We start from the raw sequence: 27,542 nt of genomic DNA on the forward strand, positions 1-27,542 counted from the left end.
ATTGTCCTTTATTTTCCACCTAAAACTATCCACCTCTCGTCAGGTTGTTCAGTCGCCATGACCCGCAGGCTGAGGAAGCCCTGGCTAAACGGAGAGGCAGGAGCAGTCCCAATGGGAATCTCATCCGGATGCTTGTTCTCTTTTTCTTGGAGAGCGAGGTAAAGATACAGCTCAAAATGTTCTCCTAATACTTGTAGTTTAAAATAAAGCTCAAATCATTATGGTCTGCCAAAAGAAAAGCATGACTTCTATGTTTTATTTTCTGTCATTGCTAGTAGACAAAGCTGGATAACTGCTGTCATTATATGATGCCATAAAAAATCTGTTTAATCATGTCACCTTCACGTCTTTATTTATATTTATTAATGTGTGTTTCTGTCCAGCTTCATGAGCATGCAGCATACCTGGTCGACTCGCTGTGGGAGAGTTCTCAAGAGCTGCTGAAAGACTGGGAATGCATGACTGAACTTCTGCTGGAGGAGCCCGTTCAGGGAGAAGAGAGTAAGGCCTGCTCTTTAATAATTTTCCTGTTGACTCCATGCTACTTCACATGTGGTGCCTCAGTGCTTCAAAAGCAACAGGAAGGGAAAAGTGTAATAGAGGATGTTCTTTTTCCGGGTGGATCATAAAAATAAGTGGTCCTCCTAATTGTCGATCATTCTGGTAAAATGTTTTTACATAAAGCCGTCCTATATGCTCATCCCCATTCTCACTTACCGGTGGTGAGTCTGACATAGTGGAAAAATAGCAAATCTTCTTTTGGAAAGTAACTATCTACTCCTAGTATTTTTTTTAAATAAAAAATAGCTGGTTTAATCCTCTTTGTTTTTGAACTTTTTGTGATTTTTTCTGTGGAATTAATTTAAATTGTCTCAAATTTTTTTCTATCTGCAGTGTTGTCAGACAGACAGGAGAGTGCTTTGATAGAGTTGACGGTGTGCACCCTCCGACAGGCGGCCGAGGCACACCCACCTGTTGGCAGAGGCACTGGCAAACGAGTAGGTTACCTAGAAAAAAAAAAAACGATGCAAAATACTATGTTTGTTTTTTATATTTATCCATATCATTTCTTTTTTCACTTTCACAATAATTCTTTTGTTATTTCAATAAATGTTTGGCTAAGTGAGTAACTATTAGGGTTGTCACGATTCTAACATTTTCTACTTGATACGGATACTCAGGAAAATATTCGATACTTGATACCATTTTCGATACCATGAGGATAAAAACAAAGACCCCAAAATTTAACAGAAATATTTTCATTAATAATAAGAATAATAAGAACAATATTTTTGAGGTTGTATGCTGTGCACAATATTAAGCAAGCTTGATAAAAATCTAAATTAACTGAAGTGTTCCTTCCTTGGCTGTGCTTTGCACACATAACAATCAGCCAAACCTGTTAACAAACCAAATAATTCTCAGCAGCTGCACCTGTTACAAAAAAAGACTGAAACTGAAAAGTGCACAGAATTATTCAATCCCACAGTGTTCAGAAAGTAAATTTTTCTCTATTCTGCACTCTAGATGAATGACTGCTTAGGTGCCATTGGTCGTAGCACTGTATTGATACTTTTAAAAATGAGTATTGTATCCGAGTACAACGCTGAAGTGTCAAAACTTTTTTGAGTATCGATGATTTTGACAACCCTAGTAACTATATATTTTCATGTAACTTTCCCAAAACGGTACAAGTTAGTAGGCAAGATTACCATGCAGTCTCTTTTTGTAATCTCAAATATTGATTCATCCATCCATCTTCTTCCGCTTATCCGGGGTCGGGTTGCGGGGGTAGGAGCTTCAGTAGGGAGGCCCAGACGTCCCTCTCCTCAGCCACTTGGGCCAGCTCCTCCAGGGGAATCCCAAGGTGCTCCCAGGCCAGCCGAGAAACATAGTCCCTCCAGCGTGCCCCTATTGATTCATTTTGTTGATTTTCCTTTTATTGGAGCTATAAATCCAACTGTGGATTTAGTTATTTATGTTGATACGTTTTTTTTTTTTTTTTACCAGATTTATGTACACTAACAGGCTACAACTGGCTATACAAAATATAAATATATTTTTAAAAATCCTGAAATTGATTTTTAAGTAAGTGAATACATTTGATGAGCTTTGTAGTAAAGTTAAACATGGATCACAGCATTCCAGACAGCAACCAGGTGGGAAGAAGTGCGGGTGTTTCTTTTTCTACAAAAGTAAACATTAATAGTATATGATGTAGGTGATTTTTAGTTTGCCACTGTGGAGGTAAAGTGGTATGTAGAGCAGAGCTCCCAGTTGTCCGGCAGAGTTGAAGGCTGAGACAATGTTTTTAATATGGATAATTCTTTGTTTGTGGACATAATCTGAAAATCACAAGTAGATTTAGGCTTTGACTTCAGCATGTGCCTCCAGTTTAGGAATGATCTAGTTCAATTTACAATCAAAAAGCATTTCTCCGCTGCAGCAAAGTAAAAAGTCTCTTTTTAAATTATCAAATGACAGAAAAGTGCTGCATTAGAAAAGTAATAGTTTGTACTCCTCCATCGCAAAAAAAAAAAAAGTGCTTTGATCATCTAACAAAGAGGAAATTACCTTTTGCTGAGCTGTAAGTGTGTCTTATGTTCTTTCTTTCCAGGTCCTGACTGCTAAGGAGAGGAAGACCCAAATAGACGATAAGAATAAACTCACTGAACATTTCATCATGGCTCTTCCTATGTTATTATCTAAGGTAGGCCATGACTGGGTCAGCAGGAGAGCATCCAGGGATTAATGACAAATATTCAAGTGATATCAATGTAATCCACTGCAACATTATTTAATTAACCTACTGAGCATTAAAACATATTGCTGTGGTTCATCTGTCAGCCTCTTTATGCCCTAAATAGTTTAACTCTAGTCTTTGTTCTTTCCCATTAGTACCAGGCAGATGCAGAGAAGGTAGCAAATCTACTTCAGATCCCGCAGTTCTTTGACCTGGATGTATACAGTGCCGGGCGCATGGAGAAGCATCTGGATGCCTTATTGAAGCAGATCCGGTTAGTGGTGGAGAAACACATTGAGACGGACGTGCTGGAAGCCTGCAGTAAAACCTACAGCATCCTGTGCTCTGAGGAGTACACCATCATGAACCGCGTAGACATCGCTCGCTCACAGCTCATCGATGAGATGACCGACCGATTTGCACACTCGGTTGAAGAGCTGCTGCAGGAGGTATGGATGGGAGGAATTGTTGAAAAGGTGTTCCTGGATCTGTCTGATCTTTGTTAGATCATGAAAAGTATCCCTACAGAGGAAAACATTTGATGTGATGAGTTTAAACCTAAATTTATCTCAACATATTGCCCCACAACAGCTAATGAATTTATTTAATCCAGAAACCACAAGTGAATTTATTTGCAGATGCAGCAACCACTTTTGCTGCTTATTTTCTGTCTCTGATTTTTGCAAAGCTTTGAGCTGTTTGAGCCTCTATGAGAACTGGGCTATAAGAAGGTATTTTTCTCCAGCCTTCCTGCTATAAACAATCTTTTTTTTTATACTGGTAGCAAAGGGGACATCACATTACTGTAAGGGAGTTGCAACTGTATTCATTGTCAAATTTATAACAATTATTGAGTTCAATATTAGGAAAGCAGTAGTTTCTGTATGTCTGTCCTGAATCCTTAACTGGAGAATGGGTGATCAAATCACCACTATGTTGCTTATATCATAAAAGCTAAATATTGAGTGCAGGGAAAATCATTACAGATAAACAATAAAGCAGAGCAGCTTCGGTTTAAATCTGTCATCATATCTGCTGAAATGTTGCTTCAAGTCTACATGAAACATGATTATTCTTTTACTAATTCAAGGAGTGCTGGTTAGCTTCTTGTCTTTAGTGGTTTAATTATTTTTTTGTTATATTTCGTTTGATTGACCCTGATGTCAGTCAGGTGTGCTAACGTACTTTTTGTCACACAGGGTGAAGAAGCCGACGATGACGACATCTACAACGTTCTGTCTACTCTTAAGCGTCTCACAGCTTTCCATAAGTAATTAGTTCCTTTATTTAAACAAAGAAACAAATCAATGTTTAAAACTTGTTTAAAAAACAACACCCCTGTTACGAGGACCTCGCTACCATAATTTAACTCCCTTTGTCCTTTCCTCTTCAGTGCTCATGACCTAACAAGGTGGGATCTGTTTGGGAATTGTTACCGGCTGCTGAAGGCGGGCATAGAGCAGGGCTCCATGCCAGAGCAGATTGCTGTGCAGGCCCTGCAGTGCTCTCACTACTCCATCCTGTGGCAGCTGGTGAAGATCACGGAGGGGGTTCCCAGCAAGGTGCTCAGCTTTTCTCTCTAAAATCACTTTCTCTGTTCTTGGGTTCCAGCTTTATCTTTAGACTCAGGCTCAGATTTAGGGGTGCTTCATCTGAGATTTTATAATAACTCATGTAAAGAAATGGCTTTATATTACTTAGATCCATATGCAACTATAATGAATTAACTCTGCTGCCTTGGCAAGCATAATTTAGTGACCAACAGCCTAGAAATCGTTTCTAAACACTTTATTTTTATACATCCAATATCTGGGTTATTTAAAGGTTGTATGGAAAAGGCAAACATTCAGCTCTAATGCTGCTTTTATTGGCAAATAAATGAATAAAATAAAACTTTCTGTTTTTATGCATTAATAGTTTGAAGAATTGAATATTGATGCTGGCAATAAATGAAACCAGCTCTTTTTAAATCTACTTATTCATCATTTTAAAGTGACTTTGATTATCCAGTGATGTGTTAATGTATCAGATGTAAAAACAATAAATCAAAGCTGTTTTCTGAGCTGATGGACGGTATATCGATTGATCCATCCATGTGAAGTTAATTTAAGCATCAGCCTTTCATTAAATCAGCTGCGCTGTTAAAGAAATAAATGCCTTCCTGTCTGAAGAAGGGTGCTCTTTGTGTTGTATTGATTTCTGCTAAGGTACTTAGTATTTCTGACACTTTACTAATGACATTCATCTGTCCTGCATGTAGGATGACCTCTTAGCTCTCAGGAGGGTGGTGAAGTCTTTCCTCGCTGTATGCCAGCAGTGTCTGTCCAACGTCAACACACCAGTTAAAGAGCAGGTGAGAGAATTGATTTAGCCCTGTCTAGTTTAATAACACACACGTTTTGGATATTTATTTATCCTTTATTTAATCAGGCTAATCCCATTGAGATTGAATGAGAGGTTGCCAAGAAGGCATCAATATAGTAACATAACTAAAAACGATAAAGACGTGCAACACATTATTAGAAACATTGGTCATATAACAGGGTTTCTGTGGGTCACTAAAAATAATTAAGTCATTAAACTATATATATATTTTTTATTAATGCCTTAATTGGCATTAACATTCATTAAATGTGATTATCATGACATTTAAAATGCTTTATTTAAAAAAAAAAAAAAACCTTTATAAAAACAATTTTATCAGATTTACCTGGTTCTGTGTGTTTGCGTGGAACTGCTTCCGGTTGATCATAAAAGCTGTATGTTCGGAAAAAGAAGCTCGAGGCAGAAGAGAAAAAGCTAGAGAATTGGAAAATGGAAATTCCCGAAAAAGGGTACCGTACTTGTTTATGTCATTAAAATAATTTCTAAGAGCTTAAAATGAGCAATAAAAAGCATTAAATTAGAGTTACTCCTTCCTGTATAAACCCTGTATAAAACACAAAGGCTTTGGACTGCAGTGATTTTAACTCAGTTTTAAAATCAGTTTACAGCTGAAATTATGAGAGCTGAAGTATTGGGAACGAACATATATCGATTGGAAATGATTGCATCCATTTTTCTTTGTTGGACAATAAAGATAAAATTATCTGATGCCTAAAATGACTTCCTAAACAAATAAATGTTGTTTTCTGTGAGGCATACAGAGACATGCAATTAAATGTAGGATAGAGCACAGTGTCTAATAGGAGGGCTGGAGTTGGTGATGATTCTCTTATTCATGATGCACTTTTCAGCATCCGGAGACAGTGAACAGATGCATCCATGTAAAGCACATCACCGTAGTTTATGATAAAAAAAAAAAAAAAAAACTGTTCCATTTTTCTTAAAGATACTGAATATTATGTTCATTAAAAGTCTTGTTATAACCAATTCTAGATATTTATGGTAGATAAAAATGCAACAGGTAGACTATTTCTTGTTTAAAGGAAATAATTTGCTTATCATAACGGGAAAAAATTACATTTAGGAAATTCTGCAAATAACAGTTGTTCTTGTATTCTATCAAAGACAGGATGTAGATACTGGAAGGCCCCAGTAGGAGTGGGTTATGTTCTGTTTATAATAGTGTTATCTGCATAGAAATAAAAAGTTAAATTTGGAATGTTAATGTAAGCTGGGAATAAAATCAAACTCAGTAGAGCACCTTGAGGGACGCCCATTTAAACTCTAAGGAAGTACAGTCTATCTGGACTGCTGTGGTTCTGAAAGATGTGAGGTGTTTATCCATGATATTCAGGTTATTCGTGTTTCAGATTCATTAAAGACACCTTTATCTCTCTCGTTTAGGCGTTTATGCTTCTATGTGACCTGCTGATGATCTTCAGCCACCAGTTAATTACGGGAGGCAGAGAAGGTCTTCAGCCGCTGGTGTTCAACCCAGACAGTACTCTGCAAAACGAGCTGCTAAACTTTGTCCTGGATCATGTCTTCATCGATCAGGATGATGAAAATCAGAGCATGGGTGAGGATGTCATGGCATGACTGACTAAAGCTAATATTTTTTTGTCTCGGTGAAATTGAATTGAGGAACTGCTTTTTAATCAGTTTCCTCCATCTTTTTTTTTTTCTGTAGAGGGAGACGAGGAGGACGAGGCCAACAAGATTGAAGCTCTGCACAAAAGGAGAAATCTGCTCGCAGCTTTCTGCAAACTCATCATCTATGACATCGTAGACATGCCTGCTGCTGCTGATATCTTTAAACACTACATGAAGGTGTGTTGATCTGCACTGGTTGAGTTGTTTATTGCAATTAATGTTTTTTTTTTTTATTGGAAGGGAAAAGATAAGCTGATAGTTTCTCCTTGGGATTTCTTCTGCACTAAATTGCCCATTTCTTCATGTTTTTACTCCTTTCCTCTCTGTGCCTCAGTACTACAACGATTATGGTGACATCATCAAGGAAACACTCAGCAAAACAAGACAGACAGACAAGATTCTCTGTGCAAAAACACTCATACTCAGTCTGCAGCAGGTGAGGCACTTATTCTCATAAGTAAAAGTTTTCTGCTCTCCGATTCAGCAACACTCCGATGTTCCCGCCCTCAAACATGATCACTCTCGTTGTTGTTGCAGCTATTCAATGAGCTCCTGCAGGATCAGGGTCCCAATCTGGATCGAACATCGTCACATGTTAGCGGCATCAAGGAGCTGGCTCGCCGCTTCGCTCTGACCTTTGGTTTGGATCAGATCAAGACCAGAGAGGCTGTTGCAACGCTACACAAGTACGACTCTTTCTGTTTTAATCGGTTTTTAAAGCAGGATGAAATTAAAATTCCAGAGTTTAAGCTGGACCGTTAGGCCAGACCTAAAAAAAGAACACAAAAAAACCCCAGAAATCAATTTCAGAGAAGGAAGGCTGCCTCCAGCACTTGAGGTTATAACAACAGAGCACTTTACTAAATAGGATATGATCTGTGAGAAAATTGAAACACAAAGCTGATGATAATGTGTTTGTAGCTTCATGCTTGGCATTTCTCACTTCCCTTGTTACTGATCACTGCTTCCACTTTTTTTCATCAGGGATGGAATAGAGTTTGCATTTAAGTATCAAAACCCTCGAGGATCAGAGTTTCCTCCCATCAATCTGGCCTTCCTGGAGGTCCTGAGTGAATTCTCCTCCAAACTAATACGGCAAGACAAAAAGACGGTGTACGTAATCCCTTCATCTCTTTCTTTTCTCCATTTTTTTTGCTAGGCTAAAGTTCCTAAATGATTACAGAATTTTTCAACTTTGTCTCCACAGTCACTCGTACCTGGAAAAGTTCATGTCTGAGTCGATGTCGGAACGCCGGGAGGACGTGTGGCTGCCGCTGATCTCTTACAGGAACAGTCTGCTGACCGGCGGAGACGAGGACCACATGTCCGTCACATCAGGCTCCAGCAGCAAGACAGGCTCTGTGCGCAGCAAGAAGGGACGTCCGCCGCTGCACAAGAAACGCATTGAGGGTGAGCGTGCAGACCTGTGAGTCGTTTGTTGAAGCCTAAAGAGGATCCTCATGCTGACTGTAAACCTTTGTTCCAGAGGAGAGCAGCGTGGAGGGCTCATGGATGATGAGAAACGACACACTTCAGACGCCGAGTGCGCTCCAGACTCCTCAGCTCACCTCAACGGTTCTCAGAGAAAACAGACCTGCAGAACACATGCCTGATCCGGACTCAGAACCAGGATCGGAGAACGACTACGTCCACAAGTTTGTTCCTTTTCTTTTAATGCAAACAGATACAATTTTAAAGTCTTTTTTTGCTGCATGTGTTTTGATAAAATGGAGTCTCCATCTCCTCCAGTCCTCAGATGCAGATGTCTTGGCTCGGCCAACAGAAGATGGAGGAGGTGAACAGGAAAGACCGAACGAGCATGAACTACATCAAGTCACGCAGCAACCAGGGCGTCCGGCAGACTGTGTAAGTCTGCGTTACACTGTTTCACTCAGTCAGAGGAAATCCCTGTTTAAGTCTTGTTTTCTCCTCCAGCCGCGGTTTGATGGAGGACGACGCAGAGCCCATCTTTGAAGACGTGATGATGTCATCGCGGGGCCAGCTGGAAGACATGAACGAGGAGTTTGAAGATACCATGGTGATCGACCTGGTCAGTGAACAGCTGGATGCTTGAACTGCATCAGATTTTATTTAGATAAGAAATATGAAGGATCCTCTAAAGCTGAGAAACCGGCAGCATCTTTATTTTATTTTGATTCTTATTTAACAAAAATGTTTATTTGGCTTTTTTGCTAAAATGCACTTTACCCAATTATTAGTATTTCTGTTTGTTAACGATTATTGTTTTTGAAAAGATGATAAAATCATATTAGGCATTAATATGAACCTTTTGTCTTCTCAGCCACCGTCGAGGAACAGACGGGAAAGAGCAGAATTAAGACCAGACTTCTTTGACTCTGCAGCGATGATAGAAGACGAGTCGGTATGTGAATAATTTATAATTATTTAAATTTCTGGTAATTATCTTGATTTTTAAATGTTTAGTAAAAAGTTGTGTTTTAAAATGTGATTCATGAATACATTTTAGGAAGCTAAGCTATTTGAAAATGGCGTCTGATGATTAAATATGGCTGTAATTTATTTTTTACTTTGTGTGTTTCTTCAGGGATTCAGCATGCCCATGTTCTGATGTGGAAAGTGAATATCACGAGTTCAGCTTGCTGAGGAGTGAACTGAAGGGAGGGAGGGTCTGGGACGGTGACTGTACCGCCTAACAATCAAACTCGTTGTGAAGAAGAATATACTGTGTTAAAGTGTTGTCTATCTTTCTCTGAGACATGACGGAAGGATGTTGGCCAAGTGGATCGGCGTCGGCTGGAAACAATCTGGAAGTTGGGATCTGTTCTCTCTAACGCAGACTGGAGGTTCTGCAGTCAGAATTATTCAAGAACTTCGACCCATTCGTGTTTTTTTTTTTTGCCTCCTCTTCCTCTGCAGCCTGTCGGCGTAGCTCTGGTTAGTGGTGCTCCCGATGGCGCTGGCTTTGAAACCCTGCAGCTGGTCCAGTTTTTACACTTCCTGATACAGTGATGCACAGATTCTAGCCGCCATAGTTCTCTGTACAGCCCCTACTTCTACTTTTGATGTTGCACTTCAGTCCTTCTGGTTGAATCGAACATAAACAGGACGACCCCACTAAATGTTCCACCTCTTCGCTGTGAATCACCAGCCTCTCCCCTTTTGCTGTCTGCTCGCCATCTCTTGTATGTGGTGCTTGATGTGCGTGTTGAAGTGTCGGTGTACGGTGGCCCAGTAGTGACACACCTAGACAAGAGATCCACAGCTCTCAGCTGACCCCAGAGGATGTTCATACATTGACCAAGCATATCAGAGCTTGTTGGACTGTGAGGAGCAAAGAAAACCCCCTGCTGTCTCACACACACACCCACTCTAAATAACAGCTTTTTAAAGTAAAAACGTTTAAAAAAATATAATAAACATATTTTCAACTCTGTAGCTTTAGTACTAAAGTTTTAAATCAAGTGTGTTTTGTCTGTTTGTACAGTTTTTTTTTGTTGTTTTTTTTTTCTTGAGTACGTATCATGTTTGTTGCCAAATTGTGGCCTACATACTTAAAAGTATATTCCATCCCTCTCACCTGTTAAAGCGGTTACCATAGATACCAGCTTTTAGGCGCCGTATCGTCTGATTGTAATTAACACTCAAGTATTGCAGCAGAATATCTGTGCCGTTCCATCATCTAAAAAGGTCAAAACGAGCCGCTTACATCTTTTGCACCCGCATTCAGTGTTAATGGATCCAAGAACTTCTAGATTTTGTTGTTGATCATCGTTCATATCCAGTGCAGTGATGGATCTTTGTCTGGCAGATGTGTTTTGAATGTGTTCTGAATGTTATCAGCCATACCTTTTACTTGCCCTCTTTTGGGTCAGCAAACACTTTTCAACCTCTTTCGCTGTAAATATCAGAGATGATTGGATCTTTTTCTGCCGTGCAGTTGACATCAGTTGCCCTAACTTACTCTAAAAGCCTGTTTTTCTGTGATCTTTTTAATAAAATCTGTAATCAGTTTATGAACTAATGTTTTTTGCCTTTCTTTTTTTATGCCTCCTGCTGGTTAAAAGATTAAACAATGTAATAGCTTTAAAACATTGACATGATTTGTATGAGCAGGGCTGGTAAATATGACAACAGTGGGTCCAAAACCCCTATGAAGGGACATCTGGATCGGATGGCATGAAAGCTGCAAATATGTCAGATTTGTTTAAGATAATCTAAAGAGAGGCTAGCAAGAGACCCCACAGTAACTGGAGAAGCTGCAGACATCCACAGCTCCGAGTCCGGCACACAGGGAAGTCTGCTGATTTTGTGGAGGGATGCAACAGGAAAGAATTAAAAGCCATGGATGCACGGCACAAAGGGTGATCAGCCTGCAGGACTGCATAGGTGGAATGGAGGCCCAGACTGCTTCATTGAGCTGCCTTCAGGTCATCTGCCTTTTTTGGTCTGGTGATTCTTTTTTATCTTTTTTCTTTTTTTTTTTTTTGCAGTAGCTTTTCTGTGCAGGTTTTCTGTGGGAAAATAAAATAAGAATTCCTATCCAGCCTGTCAGCATGAGGTGCTCTAGAATTGATGTGGCTGCATTCAGTGTAGTCTTCGGAAAACGAGTAGGCAACACTGCTCAACCAATGAAGGATGCTGATCTTTAAAAAAGGGATTTTGCACAACTTGCCAACAGCTCAGTTTCCTTTCTCCTTAAGATGGGTAAAGAAAGTACTTTTGACATTGTTGGTTCAGTAGTATCTTGAAACAGGGCTTGAAAAATTTATTGAATCTTCTTTAGGATTTGTCTAAGTTGCTCTAATGTGCACCGACTCCAGCCCCAGATTAAACAGATTTACAATGACAAGGCTGTAGTTCTCCCTGCTGCTGGTGCTCCTCCTGTCTCACTTCTTCCTTCCACTGAATCTTAATATGCTTGGATGATCATTGCTGATAATCACTTAAGTCAGTCTTCCCCATGATGGTCGCCTACTGATCCAGACGGAGAGGGTCAGGAAATCTTTGCAGGTACTTTTGAGTTAAACAGCGGATTAGGATGTGACATGTTTCCAATATTTATTTTTTACAGTATTATTTTGATCATAAGGGAAGAATCAGATTTACAGCATCTGTCTATTTTATCACTGAAATGAACGGCAAAAAATATTAAACTCTTACACAATTAACATTTTTAGATGTACATGTATAGGGAAAAACAACCCAGCATGATGCTTTAAATCATCATTCAGCTTGGAACTTCAGTAAAAAAATTCAGATTACAGTAAATTGTATCTAGGAAAACCAGATTAGATAGAAAATATGGCTAGAAATACAATCTACAGTGATGTTTTATTTTACAGTGGGTGCTGGAGAAAGAAGGCACAGTTTAGACTTTTATGACCTTAAGTGAAAGAAACATTTGTGTATTTTAAAAGGAAAAAACAAAACAGTACACTGACAAAAATTTATAGAAGGAAAAAATATATATATTTTTTAGCTAAAATTGATTTAGTGTTTCTGGTTTTGCTCCAAAAAAAAATAAAAAATAACCAACAAGCTTCTGACACCCATAAAATTCACTTCCAACTGTTTGATAATTCAGATCCAGATTAAATCATTCCTGGTTGTATACAAGGGCATGAGCACTGTGGAAAAGTGAGATGAAAAGTAACGAAATGAGGGAAAGCTTGTCCCCTGGAGTGGTAAACAAATGTGACGGCCATCTGCTCGGCCGCTTTCCAGAGGAGCTCCTACAGTTCATCTGAACCAGAAAACAAAAACAGGCACTCCGTGCAGCCAGGCGGATCAGAAGGGCTTCAAAGAGGAATGTTGGCATGCTTTTTCCATGGGTTGACCTGTTTCTTACTGGCCAGCACCTCCAGATCGCTGCAGATCTTCTTTCGGGTGGACGAAGGCTCAATGATGTCATCAACAAAACCTAGAAGGAGCAAAGTTCAAATGGAGGAATGTTTGTTTTCAACACATAAGCGGGAGGTACAGATGGCAGATTTACCTCTGACGGCTGCTGGGAAAGGATTGGCAAACTTCTCCACGTATTCAGCCTCTGCTTCGGCCTGGTTTTCCTTTCCTCTGAATATGATCTGAACAGCACCCTGTAAAAACGAAGCAGTGAGTGGACAACAAGAAAAATATATATAAAACCAAATCAAACAATAGGGACAAAAGACTAATATATCTTGACCTTGGCACCCATGACAGCAACTTCCGCTGTTGGCCAGGCATAATTCACATCTCCTCTTAAGTGTTTGGAGCTCATCACATCATAGGCTCCTCCATAAGCCTGAAATGGGACAGATTACAGTATTTAAGCTCTTAACATTTATCACCCTGCATAAATGATATAGAAATAAGTCAATATTATATTAAGTGTATTTACCCTTAACTTAAGTGGGTAAATAAGATAATTTGCCAACGGAGTGAGATTTTTACACTTAAAATAAGATAATACGCACTTGGAATAAGACAATGCAATTGTTTTTTTTCTTATTTTAATCGTAACTTGTTTCGTTCCACTGGCAAAGTGTCTCACCTCCTTAATTCAAGAAAAAAATATACTTATTTTAAGAAAAAATTACTTATTTAGATTTCAATTCAGCAGACATTAAATATGAAACCTTGAAAGCCACGGATTGAAAGAAAAACTAATAATGGAACCAAAGAAGCAGGAAAAATAAGTGGTAGATAGATTGATGGACAAACAGACAAAATGACAAAACCCTGGTGGGGAAAAGATGAGCACAGTAAGGATAAGCTGAAAAACCAAGGCCAGAGAAGGTGGATTTTTTTTTTTTTGAGTTTTTATGCTACCAGTGGCTCGTTTTTCTAATGGTAGGCCGACAGGAAAGGGGATATGAAAGAGGGGAATAGACATGCGACAAAGGACCACAGGTCAGATTTGAAACCGGGTCATGGGTCGTGTGCACTACACACCTTCCTGGTGATGACTGTGATTTTTGGCACCGTGGCCTCTGCATAGGCGTACAGCAGTTTGGCTCCATGTCTGATGATGCCTCCGTACTCCTGGGCGGTACCTGGTGGGAACCATTGCTGTATTTTAAAGGGATCTCTGCACATTTAACTCTTACAGTACTTTGCACTAATCCTCTTCTATCCCTCATGTAGTACGAGGGATAGATGATTTTCCAAAAATCATCTGTTGGTAAGTATTATAAACGGTAGCCATCTATTTCTTCTTTTCTTTGCTTTCTAGTCCAAGGTAAATTGGCTTTGGCGGGTGGGCATTATAAGCTTCTTGCTTCTGCCAAAACACCCTTTTTCAGACAGTTTTAATTTATGTTATATGGACATATGCTGTCTTTATTATATACTTTTATGTCTGAAATAAGCAAACTAATCAGGTTTCACAAAAGTACCTGGCAGAAAACCTGGAACATCCACAAAAGTGATGATGGGAATGTTGAAGGCGTCACAGAAGCGAACAAAACGGGCCCCTTTGACTGAGGAGTTGATGTCTAAACAACCTGATGAACAAGAGAGAAGCATCATGGACTTAAGAACCAAATCTTCAATGTCAGCGTCCTTGTTTGTTTCTACTCACCAGAAGCTACTTTGGGCTGATTACCCACAATCCCTACGGTGCGCCCATTCATTCTGGCAAATCCCACCACAATGTTTTTAGCATAGTTGGGCATGATCTCAAAGAAGTCCCTCTCATCCACTATCTGAGGAGAACCATATGAAAAGCTCTTTACTTTTAAGCCTTCATTAAACGACACATATTTACCCATTTAGTGTGCGGACATACAGCGTGGATGATGTCCAGCATGTCGTAGGCTTTTGTTGACTCAAACGGGACGATGGTGTCCAACGATTTCACCAGACGATCACTGTAAAGAAAGAACGTGGTATAAAATGTTTCTAGTGTAGCTTTGTTGGGCAGCTTCAGTAAGGTTGAATCCCAAACCTCTCCCTGACCACTAACCCTCAACTATCAAGTGTCACTACCAGTGAAGTAACACTCACAGCTGTGGAAGCCACCTAGATTGTAGGTGGGGGGTATAAACGTGAATGGGACGGCCGCTTTCATCCAACAGAAAGGGAAAGCAGCCGTTCCTAAGGTAACACAGTGACGCCACGTGTGTGGCTGTAGCTCTGTGACGCAGGTTAACATCAAACGTTCGCCATTTTCTTAAAAATAAATCCATTCAATCAAATGAACCTATTTCAAAGAGGACCTTCCATTTAGGGATTTAATGACATATTTTTTTACTTTTCCTAACTTGTGATTTCCTGCCAGTTAGGCAAAGATGCACCAAACCGGCAGAACTTCATTTGAATGCACATTTCCTCTGGCACTAGTTCGGCGTACACTTGCTGCCAAATTCCAGCAAGAGTGCACTGATGCAGACTTACTATATTGGACTGAATGGTTCACTCGCCAGACCCACTACATGCTTTGGGACAGCCCTTAATGTGGCGGACCCTTCACAGGAATGTGCAAACAGTGCATTAGTTCTTAGGGATAGTGTTTAGGGGCCGATTTGGGATTCAGCCTAGTTTATTTAGTCTATTTAGTGGAGAATGAGGCCAACATTCTGATTAGATTGTGTTCATCTGATATAACAAAATCAAACTGCTTGAGTTCAGGGATGCAATAGGACACAATCTGGCAACTGAATTGGAAAAAATATCCTTCAGGTCATTAGATGCTGGTACACCACAGCGCAGATGAGTGAGGAAGAGGAGTTTATTTCAGAAGCACCTCAAAGCTCAGAGAACCAGGGCAAACACTGAGGCCAAAGCCATGTTTCTACCAGGAGCAAAAATGAAAAAAACAACTAACGGCGAAGAAGTCCTTTCAAAAACTAGCAGCTTGTTAGACAGCGACCTGTTCAATATGGCCGTCAGAAGGTTTACCCCATACAAAGCGCAACTTCCAGCAGGGAAATAGGCTGGATCTGGAGACATCTGGTTGTGAACACACACAGAGGATATGGAAGTAAAGAACTCAGTTTGACGTGTTTCAGGGCGTTACTGATGATGAAAGGGGGCTGGTCTCAGACTGATCACAATTTAGACATTTGTGGTCAATATGGACAAAAAAGCAAGAAGCGTTTTTAGAAGCGAGCAGAGAGATTTAACAAAGACCAGCCAAGGTAAAAAGAAGGGACGGCTTTCTAGACACACTGGAACCATCAAGCAAAGCCAGAAAGCTGGAAGTGAAGAGGACTTTGCAGCAGCCAACAGACGGAGTTACCAGGCAAACCTGGCCTGCTACATTTGGTAGTTATTTAGACGATTATTTAATATCAGGCGACACTGATACAGGGCAGCGCACCCTCTCGCTTTCCACTGATAATCCACAACCCCTGTGAGAAGAGTTTTTATCCCATCTAATACAAGGTCAGTAAAAAGAGAATAAAGGAGGTATTTTACCTGGGGTCATGGCACTCCCTTATGGGTGCTGGATCTTGATTACTAAGTGGAAGGAAGTTGAAGAACTCACGAAGGTTTAGTAAAGCCTCAACGTCGTTCTCAAACGCGTGATGAGCCACACCTGACCACAGCAAACATCATATTCTTTATAGGCTTAAAGCATTACAGAAATATGATTGGATGAGTCTGATGGATGGAGCTAAGGCACTTACCAGAGACCGTGGTGTGAGTTTTGGCCCCACCGAGCTCCTCCTGCGTCACGTCTTCATTCGTCACAGACTTCACCACGTCTGGTCCTGTGATGAACAGGTATGACGTGTCCTATATAGACGTGTAAGAAGAGGGTGGATGAAAGGAAAATGAGCTTCTTAAGCTGAAATAGAGTGGATAAAGAATATCCATCTATCTCCTGGATTAGCACCCAGGCTAACTTGGAGATTACAGTTATATTCATCCTGTCTAATTGAGAGTAAATTAGAGAAAATCAATCTTTCATTTAAATAGAGGCATCCAACATGAGTTTATTTATATTCAACAAAGATATCTTTTGGATAATCAATATCATTCCACTCTGAAAGAAAAAATGTCCTCAAACATCTTACACCAGTCTAATGTATGACCCCAATCATACCTTAACCATGAAGGTGAAATCTGTCAGGGCAGGGGAGTACACGGCTCCTCCTGCACAGGGGCCCATGATGAGGGAGATCTGAGGGACGACTCCTGAAGCCAAAACATTCCTCTGGAAAAAGAGAACAGCTCATATTTTTTAAAATGTCCCTTAACCCCTGAAAGACCAGGGGGTCCACATCCTTCTGAGGAAGAGTTTAAAGCTTCCAAAATAATAAATAGAAGTCAAGAGTAGCGCCAGTGTGGTCCTGTTTCTCTGACTTTGACTGGCTAGGTGTGCTCTCTTCATCCTTTGACATGGGAGCTGGCTCAGAGCTCGTCTGCCTGGCTGTGTGTTTCCTGGACAGGGCCACCTGTGGAGCTGGTTTACAGTTGCCTTTTGAATCTCTGCTTCTGTCTTCTTGAACCCCAGTCAGCCTTGGCAAAGGGTTACTCGCACAGAGTCTTGTTTCTTCCTGTTTAAAAAGAGTTTTTTCTCTCCACTGTCACTACAAGCATGCTTAGTGTGAGGGATTGCCTTTGAGTCAATAAGTCGATCTAATGAATTGGTTTTCCTTAGATAGAAAATCAATTTGACTGTGTGATCTGGTTGAATTGTAAAGTGCCTTGAGATGAAAGATGTTGTATATTGCTGCTAAATAAATAAACTGAATTGAATATGGTCTAAAGGTAATTTGCACATCACACCATTACTCTGAGGTTTAATTTCTGAGTAATGACACTAATAATAAACAATCAAACAAACAAACCAGAAATATATCTGCGTATCCGGCCAAGGACTCTACTCCCTCCTGGATCCGAGCTCCTCCTGAGTCATTTAATCCGATAACAGGAGCCCCAACTGTCATGGCCTGATCCATGATCTGAAAGCAAAATAAAACACTGTTAGTGCCAACAGCCTATAATTGCAAAGCTGGGAAAATAGTGTTTAATGGTGCACAAGGGTGGTTGATTACCTTACAGATCTTCTGAGCATGAGCTCCCGACAGGCTGCCACCAAACACTGTGAAGTCCTAAAAAAAAAAATAAAAAAAAAAATAAAGGAGGCAAATCAGGATAGACCCAACCACACTGGTACTGCTACCCAGATGTTTTCCAGCACAAGTTCTGTCTTCTGTACCTGGCTGAACACATAAACAAGCCTGCCGTTGATCCTGCCTCGGCCAGTCACAACACTGTCACCAGGAAACTAAAAAAAAAAAACATATATATATATTATGCAGTTAAAAACAAGTTTTTTCCTCATTTGCATTGGAGTTTTCTGAAATCTATCCACTACCTTGTTGGCGTCCTGCTCCATGCCGAAGTCAGAGCAGCGGTGCTCCACAAACATGTCCGTCTCCACAAAGGACTCGGGGTCCAGTAGGAGCTCCACTCGTTCCCTGGCCGTCAACTTACCCTGCAGCAAATCAGTACAAGCATTTAACTAAACCTCAAAAAGACATTAGAGGCATGGAGAATATAATCTACAGTTACGCAAGAAGCTGGATTCAATGGAACAGACAAAAAAAAGGGCAGGAAAGGTCATCAAAAATGACTTTGTGGAACCACTACTACCTAACATGTAAATGTTTGGATACCATCTTCCTTCAGTACTAAGTGGCTTATGTCACTGCTGAAGAAAATTCCCACAGCATGATACTGCCACTCCTGTGTATTCATTGGGATTCCTTATGGCTTTAGTTTATTTACTTTCTTAGATTCTTTGTAGCTCCGCCAGTGCTGCAATGAACCTCTAAATCTTTTTTGCGGTTATAATAACTAATAAATGATTCTAATAAGGTATATTGGGCAGGCCTAATTTATCAACATTAAGTTAAATGAAGAAGCCCTCGCTTTCTGTAATCGCCACTATAGACAATCGCTGGCTCTTCTTTAGAGTCTTTGGAATTAAATACTGCAGGCTTTCCATGTATTTACAGTATACAGTCTTTTGTGTTGTTCTATATATATTGTTACTTATAATACTGTAATAACCAGATATGTTTTGTAAGCATATCCATGTCTATATGCATAACTGAAAAGAACTCTTTTGATAATGTGAGGTGAGCTAGGTTTCTTTTTGCTCTTTGTGTGTGTTTGCTAACTTTACCTTTTTATGTTGTGCATCTATTCTCTTCTGACCTCCCCCGATTAGCGCCGCCTTCCGTTTCTGCTCGATCCTCTCCTTCACGGACAGGTGACTGACCGAGTACCAACGACGGTCCGGCAGGAGAGCGGACTTTGGTGCAGACGCTGCTGCTGCGCCATGTTTTATATTTGCAAAATTTCTGAAGGAGACCCTCAAACTGCTAAACAACCCGCCACTGCTACGAGCCACACTGAAGGCCGCCATCATGCCTGTGAGACGTATGTGACGAAGGCGTGACGAGCCGGAAGGATGGGAATTTTAGCCAATGGTGTGGTGAGGGGTGGGTTCGACTAGCCAATCAGAATGCGGTAGGGAATGGGCGGGGTTTTATATGAAAAAGGTGGGACGTTCATGTAGTACGAACCCTTGAACATAAACGTTGTTTATTCAAATATATTTTTGGTTTGTTTGTTTTGTATTATAAGTGCTGGTAACTTATTCTTGATAAGTTTTATGTCAGAATGACCCCAATATAACCTCAGTTAACATCTGTATTTACTAATAAAACCGCTGGAATAAGTCAGACGTAATTGTTATAATTTGTATTTTATTTTATTTATTTTCACGGGGCAGTTCATCATATCAAAAACCTGTCTGTCTCTGTCTATCTAGCGATGAAAAGCAAAGTCTGAGCAGTTTCAGTTACGAAATAAATCCTGTGTTCTAAATCATACCTTGAAGTCAGTTGGGAGAAAATCAGTGCTAACAAGTGCGGGGGAAAAAAAGACTCAGAAAATATCACTTTATCACAAGATTACATAAAAAAATGTGTTAAAAAGGCTGCATTTATCATAGGATGAATGGTTTCAAAATCAGCAGTATTCATTTTCCAGTCTGAGTACTGATAATGATTGTAAATATCTCATCCTCGATGCACTTAAAACGGTTTGTTATTAAAAAAAAAACTACTTTGGATAATATTTGTTGCAGGATACATTACTTGTTTCCACAATTCTGGTTATAAGGACAATAAATAATATTTCAACTCATTTTCTGATATTTAAATTGAGAAAAATGCAAGCAGTAACTGGAATATTTTTTTATTTTTTATTCTCATATCTAAATTCTCGTTGATACGCATAAAATGGATGCAACTTTAGGTTTCAACGCCACTCTGCCAGTCAAAAGCAACATTTGTGAGATTCTGCTGTCTGAAAAATAGGTTTAAGAGGAAGCTATATTGAATAATTTTACATTATATAATATATAAACAAACAGAAAGAATAGTTACTTAATATTGCGTAAAGCAATTAATATTCAATAATTAATTAATATTCAATGCCAAAAGAATACTTTTCCTGAGCTGTAAACTAAAAAAAAATCCACAAATACAGACTTTTGTCTCATAATTTTTACTTTCAAAACTGAGTTTCTAATTTTTCTTATCCTTAATATTTTAACAATTTTATTTGTTATAATTTCTCTCAACCTTACCAAATACAAAAGAGATTATTGTTATAATTTTGACAATAAAAATATCAGGGAAGAAAAAAAAAAGAAAAAAAAAAACAGAAAGCAAAGAGGAGGATAGGGAAACAAGAAAACGTGACCGTAACCAGGGTAACTACGGCAAGTCTCGCGTGATATGCGTGCCTGTCCAGAGAGGGGCTGGTGTGAGGGAAAAGTGGTTAATCGTACGATTGATGCACTTATTAAAATACAGCAAATTAGCCATGGTTAGGTCGCCGCTTTTCACGCATTTATGCAAAGCGTACATCAACTGCAGGGCTTCGGGTTGCAGCTCGCATATTACTTTACTGCGTGACGTATAAAACGTTCCTAGTGTGCAAGTGATACGGTTAAATCTCCGCTAGCTATGCTAATGCTAACTCCTTAGCTTTGTTTACATATATTGCGCGCCTGGTGGATAATATCCGATCACACAAATTGGAAATTTTTTGCTTTAGTTCGTTATCTGTCAACTCATTCATAAGGAAATGGCATTGCGCATTAAATAGATATCATGATCATTGCCGAGTATCAGCTATTAAAGCGTTTTGCTGAATATTAAGCTAACGTTAGCAATAACATGCTAACCTTTTTTATCTCCGCTCGTTCGATCATGCGGTTTGATGCTAGCCGATAAGTTTCCTTAGACGTGCTTCTTGTAATGACTTGGGGTCTTATTCCTCTTACTTTATATCCATAAATTATGAACTTAAGGAATTTATTGATTAAAAAGAAACTATCATTAAACAAACTGGTGATGCTAGCTGAAGCTAGCCACCTGCTGAGCTAGCCAACATTGTTCGCTTTCAGTGAGACGTCTACAGAATGCTCATCATTTCACATTGTGTCCACAATTGATTGATATCCTAGTCTGCGTTGAGGTGGTACAGTGGCTGCTAGCTGCAACATTAGCCCTTTATTTTTATTTTTTTAATCCAAGTGGGCTGGCTGTGGATACTGTGCTTCGGACGGCGTTTCCCCCAGGTGCTGGGTAGCGCATCATTATGAATCCGGTGGACGCAACCGCGCTGTATGTGTCTGCCACCCGGGCAGTGCTGCAGTGTGACCCGCTAAATCCTCACACCTTCACAGAGATGTACAAGCAGTTACCCTTCTTCCGTCAGTCTCTGGCATGTGTTGTCTGTGGTAAGCATCCTTAATATTTATGCTAGACATTAGTCTTCCCATATATAGATTTAAAGCACTTTGTAGTCACACATTTGGGGATTTTAATCATAATACTATGGGTAACATTGCCTTTTATTCTCGTGGGTCTGTGTGAAGATGCTGCAGTTCCCACTATTTCCCACTACTGCGGTTTCCCTAGCAACCAAGGCTGAGAGAAGCTCATCTGTCCTATAGATAAGACGGATGACTGCTGTTTTGCTCGTTGCATAGCCATGTGGTTTTGGTGAGGCAGACTGTGTGTGGTAACAAGTAGCAAAGCAAAAAATAACACATCTTAACAGGTTCTTGCAAATCTTATGAATTTATGGGGGATATAAATTAGATTTCTTTCTTTTGATAGATTCTAATCAGCGATCTGAATCCCTAAATCCATTATTTACACCAAAACTATGTTGTGGTTTGTAAAGGCATGACACGGAAAGTGCTTTGTGAATATTTGTTCTTTAATGTATAATAATTATGAATAGGAATTATAGATAAATCAATGGTGGTACCAGCCAGGAAGATTTGCACCTTTTGCATATCTGGATTTAGTAGTATTTTATCAGATATGTTGGACTTAAGCGAAAAAAAAAAAAAAAACTCGAAGCGAAAGTTAACAAGCTAAAGGTTGGATATAGTGATCTACTGATTTATTATTTTTTAAAAGCCCTGTCCTGTTGATACCAATCTTAGCCTCCCCTGACTTCCTTTTAAAATCCTACATTAAGAACAAGATACTACATGATTTCTACAGCACAAATATATGATTATTTTGTTTTATGAAGACAGCCTTTATAATAAAATAAACAATTGACTATCAGAGAGAGATTCCTACTAAAACTTTTCACGGTTTAATAACTATTATACGTCTCAACAGAACAGCTAACATAGGTTCTTTCTACACACAGTTGAACATTTTGAAGTAGGGCTGCAGTGAAAGATTATTTTGGAAATCGATTAATGTGTCAATTATTTTTCAATTAATCAATCCGATTATAGAATCGGATAGCAAAAGGTTCCTTATACAGACTTTTTACAAAATTACACCAGGTGAAACCAAAACTTTTCCACTTGGGGAGTTCTGGATAGAGCAAATTGGCACACACAAAATATATTTTTTTTACAATTTTGGTATAATGGCTGCTCAAGGTGGGTCACTCTGTCAGCTAGATTCATGTTTTAAAGTCTCTACACTCCAGTTAAGGATTAATTGATTACTAAATTAGTTGACAATTATTTCAAGAATCGAATCATTCAATAAGTTGTTTCAGCCCCAGTTTGAAACAAACGTTTGTTTTTATTTTTTTATTAGCAATATTTGATTTTAGATTACTAGATTTTTTTTTTTAAAGCAGCTCTTTTTGGGTTTTTTTTTAGCACGAGTGAGATGTGACTATACATTCAGCACCTTAAGCAGTCTGTCCATCACATTTGATCATTAATTATTTATTAGCACAGCTCTCAAACTACTAGAGAATTGCTGTTTCTGAACTGAACTATCAGTATCTACAACAAGGACACAATTATCTGTCATTTTAAAGAGTTTTTTGCCTCTTGTTACTTTTTCTACACATTTAGTGAGGTGAAGACATTGGGCATTAGTAAATGGTAAAATCACACACTTTGTTTACAATTGTTACTGGACATTTAACTGACATTACAGAGGATTTCAAACGCGTCATAGCTGGATGTAGGATAGAGATGAGATGAGACAAGGCGGCTTTCCCGTTTCATTCCTTTGTTGATATCTGCATGCATGTACTGTTAACAATCTAAATACGTGTAAACAATAATTATTGTTGTTGTTTTGGATTCAGGTAAACTCCTTGAGGATCCCATTTCCCCAACACACCCAGAGTGTCAGCATTACGTCTGCTTGGGCTGCAAAGGCCAGAAGATGCAGATGAGGTCATCGTGCAGCCGCTGCAAAGACTATTCCTGCTTTCAGGAGAACAAGCAGCTGTCTTTACTGGTGCAGTGCTACAGGCAGCTCTGCCTCTATGTAACCCATTCACCACTTCTTCAGTCAATCAGCAGCCACGTGGGAGGCTCCCCAGAGGTCATGGCCTTGTTGGAGGAGGTGCTTATGTCCCACAAAGAGGAGACGGAGCATCAGGAATCAGCAGAAGAGGATGTAGGTCAGTCTGCACCTGAGTCTCTAACACCCACAGAGGCACCGCCTGCTCCTGCAGAACTCTCAGCCATTCCTCAGAGCTCCTCCTCGGAGCCTCTCTGCTTCAATGGACCGCTGGATTGCAATGGAGAAGCACTGGAGGATCCGTCTTCTCCTGAGCTGGAAGTATGTGAGGTGGTAGAAGAGCAGCAGCATCTGGGTCTGTCTGTGTCTGAAACCACTGGGAACGGCTTCGAACTGGGTCTGAGCACTGCACCTTTAACCCCAACAATAGGCACTGTGTGCTCACTCAGGGAAGGGGAACCTAATACCAGGGAGGTGGAGGAGGGGGAAGTGTTGCTTCTCAGCGTGGAAGAGGTGTTACAAACGCTGGATCCCCTTCAGCCTGATCGAGACACTCTTCACGTGAACCCAGATAGAACGCACATAGCCACAGACAAAACGCACACTCATATGTACATACAGCTGGACGCAGCCCACAACTACACACAGATTCACACGGGCAGGACTCACATGGCAGCACACCGCGCCGGTCACACGCACTCCTCTGCCTTCGAGCCTCCTCCTGCCTCCAAACCGCCACAAGCCAGGCCCACCCGGAAGCGGTCCCGTTCGGAGAGCGACAGGGAAAAGGTGAACCCTGTTCCCATCACCTCCATCCTTCAAGATTCATCTCCTCAATTACTCACTCCGAGCCCTTCGCACATGCTGCATACAAAGCTTCCCATGGCTTCCCTCACTGTACCTGCGCACACATACTCATCTGTTCCCAACGGCGCGTTCCCCAAGCACAGCCGCCCCACGCAGAATCACAACAAAGGTGCCAGAAAACACGTAGACCCCAACTCTAAGAAGGCTCACACCAAGGCCCGCAGCACCGGAGGCTCCAAGACGAAAGACCGGAGCAAAGATCAGCGGCCGATGCCAGGCTGTGTGCTGCCAACGCCACCCGTCAGACCTGCCTACAAGAAGCCAGTGGAGAAGAAGGGCTGCAAATGTGGCAGAGCTACCCAGAATCCATCAGTTTTAACCTGCAGGGGGCAGCGCTGTCCATGTTATTCGAACCGGAAGGTAAGATCACTTTTTAGAATGGAGATGTTTTATCTTTAAACCTTTGGGGTTTGTGTTTATGGAGCCTCTAACACTGCACATCTGTCCAGTGGTGGGCTACTGTCACAGGGTTATGTGCAAATATTCCTTCGATGAAATATCAGCAACAATAATCCATTATGGGAAAAAAATTCTGATCTTTCATGAACACATAAGAATATCCTTAAAAGTTTGTTTTTTTTCTGGGTCAATTTCTACTGGCAGAGCTTTCAATGGTCCTGTCTGATCTAAACGACACGAGAGACACCAGACACAATGATGCTGACAAGACAGATATTAAAGCAGCCTATGTAAACACTCTAGGAGTGTCCCAAGCTGATAGGTTCACCCTCAACACGAATTATGCAGCATTTCAACACGAGATTAGAGGCTGTATGCTACATGAATGACGTTTTCCACAGCTGACTTCTGTGTTTAAATCCTTTTATATTGCTGGGATTTTCTATTAATGCAATATTGTTTTTAATTAAATATAAGCCATAATCATGAACATGACATAAATCTTTAAATATATCACTCTCTGGAATGGAGCTGTATATTATATGTTTTTGTTACTGAATAATTTGATATTTGTATTGAAAGGGTTTCCAGTTGATCTTAATTAGGTTTTAACGAAGCTGGTGTCCGCCCTGAGTGGTAAATTGATGTGGAACATTCTGCAGCTACTGTGCAGCACTTCTACAGTCTGGGTTCACTAATTTCTGCCGTGTTTTCCAGGCGTGCTTGGACTGTATCTGCCGAGGCTGCCAGAACTCCTACATGGCCAACGGCGAGAAGAAGCTGGAGGCGTTCGCCGTGCCAGAGAAGGCTTTGGAGCAGACACGCCTCACCCTCGGGATCAACCTGACCAGTATCACGGCGGCCGCGGCGCTCCGCAACCCGGCGACCACCAGCATCCGCACTAACACCCTCCTCAACGTCGCCACAGCGACAGGGACCCCAGTGACCACAGCTTTTCTGTCCGCCACCCCCCCGCAGGATCCTAACTTTGACGACAGCCTGGAGCTGCTGATTGGCTAAAAGGCAGGAAATCCCCCCAAAAAACAACAGATTGGTGCTGATTGAATGTGATGGCTGATCATTGACCTGTTACCCCTCACTCCTCTTCCTCCAAGGGGACTCGGCTCATGGCAGCTATGTGTCTATCCTGTTCTATAACCTGCTGTTTCTCTGTACTGGAAAACGCTGACTAGTGAGATTAGCATGGGTGTGCCAAAGCCTCCGGTATCGTGCCTGTGCACTGGTGTGTATCGTTGTCAGTCTGTAGGTATAATCTGTTCCAAGGATGTTCTGTACTTCACAGGTGCTTTTTGTTTTGCTCATAGACCACAGAGTTACTGTAAGAGGCAATAGAAACCCATTCCAAGTTTTGTTTGTTTGCACACAAGTATGTGCAAGTAAAAAAAATATTAATGAGCATCATTTCATCACAATTTCATTTCATCACATTTCTACCATTCTGTTATCCCTATATTTATAAAAGGCATTATTTTATCATCAGAACCCAGACTTATCATGGTCACAGTTTGATCATAAAATCAGACTAAGCTACGGATCATCCACTCTGCCTAAATCCTGTCAGCTGTTTGGAAAACCACGTTAACAGCCTACATTTTGCTTCCCCTGAGATCAGTCTGATGAGGTAGTTTGTGAGAACTTGAGAAACACCTGTTTTGGTCATCATGGCAATAAGAGAAGGAACGGAGAGACTCACTGCTCTTAACCTTATTTTTTTCTTTCCCAGTTACTGAAAAATAACCACACCCCTGTCATGTCTATGTAGGTAAAATGAAGCCATAGTTAATCAGCAACACCCCTTCATCCTCACACACACCTTGTGTCCTGATTAATCAGAGATTATACCAAATTATTTTTGATACTGTCAGAGGTTTGGTATCCATGTTTAGTTTTTCAGTTCTATCACAAACATTTCAAGAGGCTGTGCATTATCAGTGTTTGTGTTTACTGTCTCAGCTCTGACTACATGCCCGTCAGTCCAGCATTGGTGACCAAAAAGAAAAAACAATTGACCGAAGAGAAAAACTCACCTTTTTTCTCCTCGTGGACCAGGAGAGTGGCAGGCGGACTCCAGTATGATCAGCAAACATGTCCTATCTTCCCGTGTGCGCTCATTTCAAAGGATGTATTCGTTTCGGGCATTACTTGAACCTCTAATTTTGTGGGTTTTTTTTGTTTATATATATTTTCTTTTGCAATGTAAAATAAAAATATCTTGTTTGAGGAGGAACAATTATTGCTTAAATATTCACTGCCATATTATGGTGACATGTAACACAACATGAATAAAAAGATAGTTTTTTACTTTTTCAGCTTTGTGTGTTTTACTGTGTGTAAAGAGGTGATCTAGGTAGTTTTATGTTTGGGTGAGTGTTACTGTGCAGAGCGGAGGTCTTCAACAGGGAGTCCATGGGGGTCGTGAAAGTTTTGGATGGCTAGACTTCTTAATAGTCCCCCTGCAGTTTTTCCACTAACTGAAATTTCTTTAAATACACATTAACAAATTCAAAACACTGCAGTAAACAGATAAATGAAGGCAGAGGATGTATTTCAGTCATCAACGCACACTTTCAGGGAAACACAGGAGCTCTTTCAAGCTGGGAACCGTTTCATTCACAACACCTTTCCCATCAATGAGGAATCAGAATCAGAAATACTTTAATAATCCCAGGGAGAAATTACTTTTGTTACATTACTCCATCTTTAATAGAGTGACTAAAGGACCAGTTTGATATAAC

At 40.3% G+C, this 27,542-nt stretch overlaps 3 protein-coding genes across 3 annotated transcripts in view; 2 read left to right on the plus strand and 1 right to left on the minus strand.

Annotated features, from left to right (window-relative positions):
- The window catches only part of stag1 (stromal antigen 1), a 54,747-nt gene extending 43,973 nt beyond the window's left edge, over positions 1-10,774 (plus strand). The window contains exons 14-32 of the mRNA XM_015375292.1: positions 44-158; positions 384-501; positions 895-998; positions 2,618-2,710; positions 2,899-3,192; positions 3,943-4,013; positions 4,137-4,305; positions 5,004-5,096; positions 6,533-6,707; positions 6,819-6,958; positions 7,116-7,217; positions 7,319-7,467; positions 7,766-7,894; positions 7,989-8,191; positions 8,268-8,436; positions 8,531-8,647; positions 8,717-8,831; positions 9,084-9,164; positions 9,348-10,774. Coding sequence (XP_015230778.1) covers positions 44-158; positions 384-501; positions 895-998; positions 2,618-2,710; positions 2,899-3,192; positions 3,943-4,013; positions 4,137-4,305; positions 5,004-5,096; positions 6,533-6,707; positions 6,819-6,958; positions 7,116-7,217; positions 7,319-7,467; positions 7,766-7,894; positions 7,989-8,191; positions 8,268-8,436; positions 8,531-8,647; positions 8,717-8,831; positions 9,084-9,164; positions 9,348-9,371 — 2,461 coding nt within the window. The 3' untranslated portion in view covers positions 9,372-10,774. The remainder of the gene's footprint in view (positions 1-43; positions 159-383; positions 502-894; positions 999-2,617; positions 2,711-2,898; positions 3,193-3,942; positions 4,014-4,136; positions 4,306-5,003; positions 5,097-6,532; positions 6,708-6,818; positions 6,959-7,115; positions 7,218-7,318; positions 7,468-7,765; positions 7,895-7,988; positions 8,192-8,267; positions 8,437-8,530; positions 8,648-8,716; positions 8,832-9,083; positions 9,165-9,347) is intronic.
- Positions 10,775-11,901: 1,127 nt separating this feature from the next.
- Positions 11,902-19,130, minus strand: pccb (propionyl-CoA carboxylase beta subunit). Its single transcript, XM_015375249.1, has 15 exons — positions 18,885-19,130; positions 18,072-18,191; positions 17,913-17,981; positions 17,749-17,805; positions 17,542-17,655; positions 16,794-16,904; positions 16,375-16,483; positions 16,163-16,283; positions 14,532-14,613; positions 14,325-14,448; positions 14,140-14,247; positions 13,697-13,797; positions 12,948-13,046; positions 12,759-12,858; positions 11,902-12,683 (listed from the first exon to the last, which is right to left on the minus strand). The coding sequence occupies exons 1-15, from the start codon at positions 19,128-19,130 to the stop codon at positions 12,562-12,564; spliced, it is 1,683 nt and encodes a 560-aa protein (XP_015230735.1). The 3' UTR covers positions 11,902-12,561.
- Positions 19,131-20,515: 1,385 nt separating this feature from the next.
- On the plus strand, positions 20,516-27,094 carry msl2 (male-specific lethal 2 homolog (Drosophila)). The gene is made up of 3 exons (XM_015375299.1): positions 20,516-21,518; positions 23,360-24,747; positions 25,504-27,094. Exons 1-3 carry the CDS (start codon positions 21,377-21,379, stop codon positions 25,804-25,806), a joined length of 1,833 nt encoding a protein of 610 aa, XP_015230785.1. The 5' UTR covers positions 20,516-21,376; the 3' UTR covers positions 25,807-27,094.
- The last annotated feature ends 448 nt before the right edge of the window (positions 27,095-27,542 follow it).

This window comes from Cyprinodon variegatus, unplaced genomic scaffold, assembly GCF_000732505.1.
Source record: "Cyprinodon variegatus isolate N-32 unplaced genomic scaffold, C_variegatus-1.0 Scaffold116, whole genome shotgun sequence".
Taxonomy (NCBI): Eukaryota; Metazoa; Chordata; class Actinopteri; order Cyprinodontiformes; family Cyprinodontidae; genus Cyprinodon; species Cyprinodon variegatus.

What these genes read in the sequence shown, in the direction of transcription:
- msl2 (XM_015375299.1), top strand. Translation starts at nt 21,377, where the DNA reads ATGAATCCGGTGGACGCAACCGCGCTGTATGTGTCTGCCACCCGGGCA. An exon ending in TCTGGCATGTGTTGTCTGTG is followed by an intron (nt 21,519 to 23,359) that starts GTAAGCATCCTT and finishes TTTTGGATTCAG; the next exon opens with GTAAACTCCTTGAGGATCCC. An exon ending in CATGTTATTCGAACCGGAAG is followed by an intron (nt 24,748 to 25,503) that starts GTAAGATCACTT and finishes CGTGTTTTCCAG; the next exon opens with GCGTGCTTGGACTGTATCTG.
- pccb (XM_015375249.1), bottom strand. Translation starts at nt 19,130, where the DNA reads ATGATGGCGGCCTTCAGTGTGGCTCGTAGCAGTGGCGGGTTGTTTAGC. An exon ending in AACTCACACCACGGTCTCTG is followed by an intron (nt 16,284 to 16,374) that starts GTAAGTGCCTTA and finishes TGCTGTGGTCAG; the next exon opens with GTGTGGCTCATCACGCGTTT. An exon ending in AGGGAGTGCCATGACCCCAG is followed by an intron (nt 14,614 to 16,162) that starts GTAAAATACCTC and finishes CTTTCTTTACAG; the next exon opens with TGATCGTCTGGTGAAATCGT.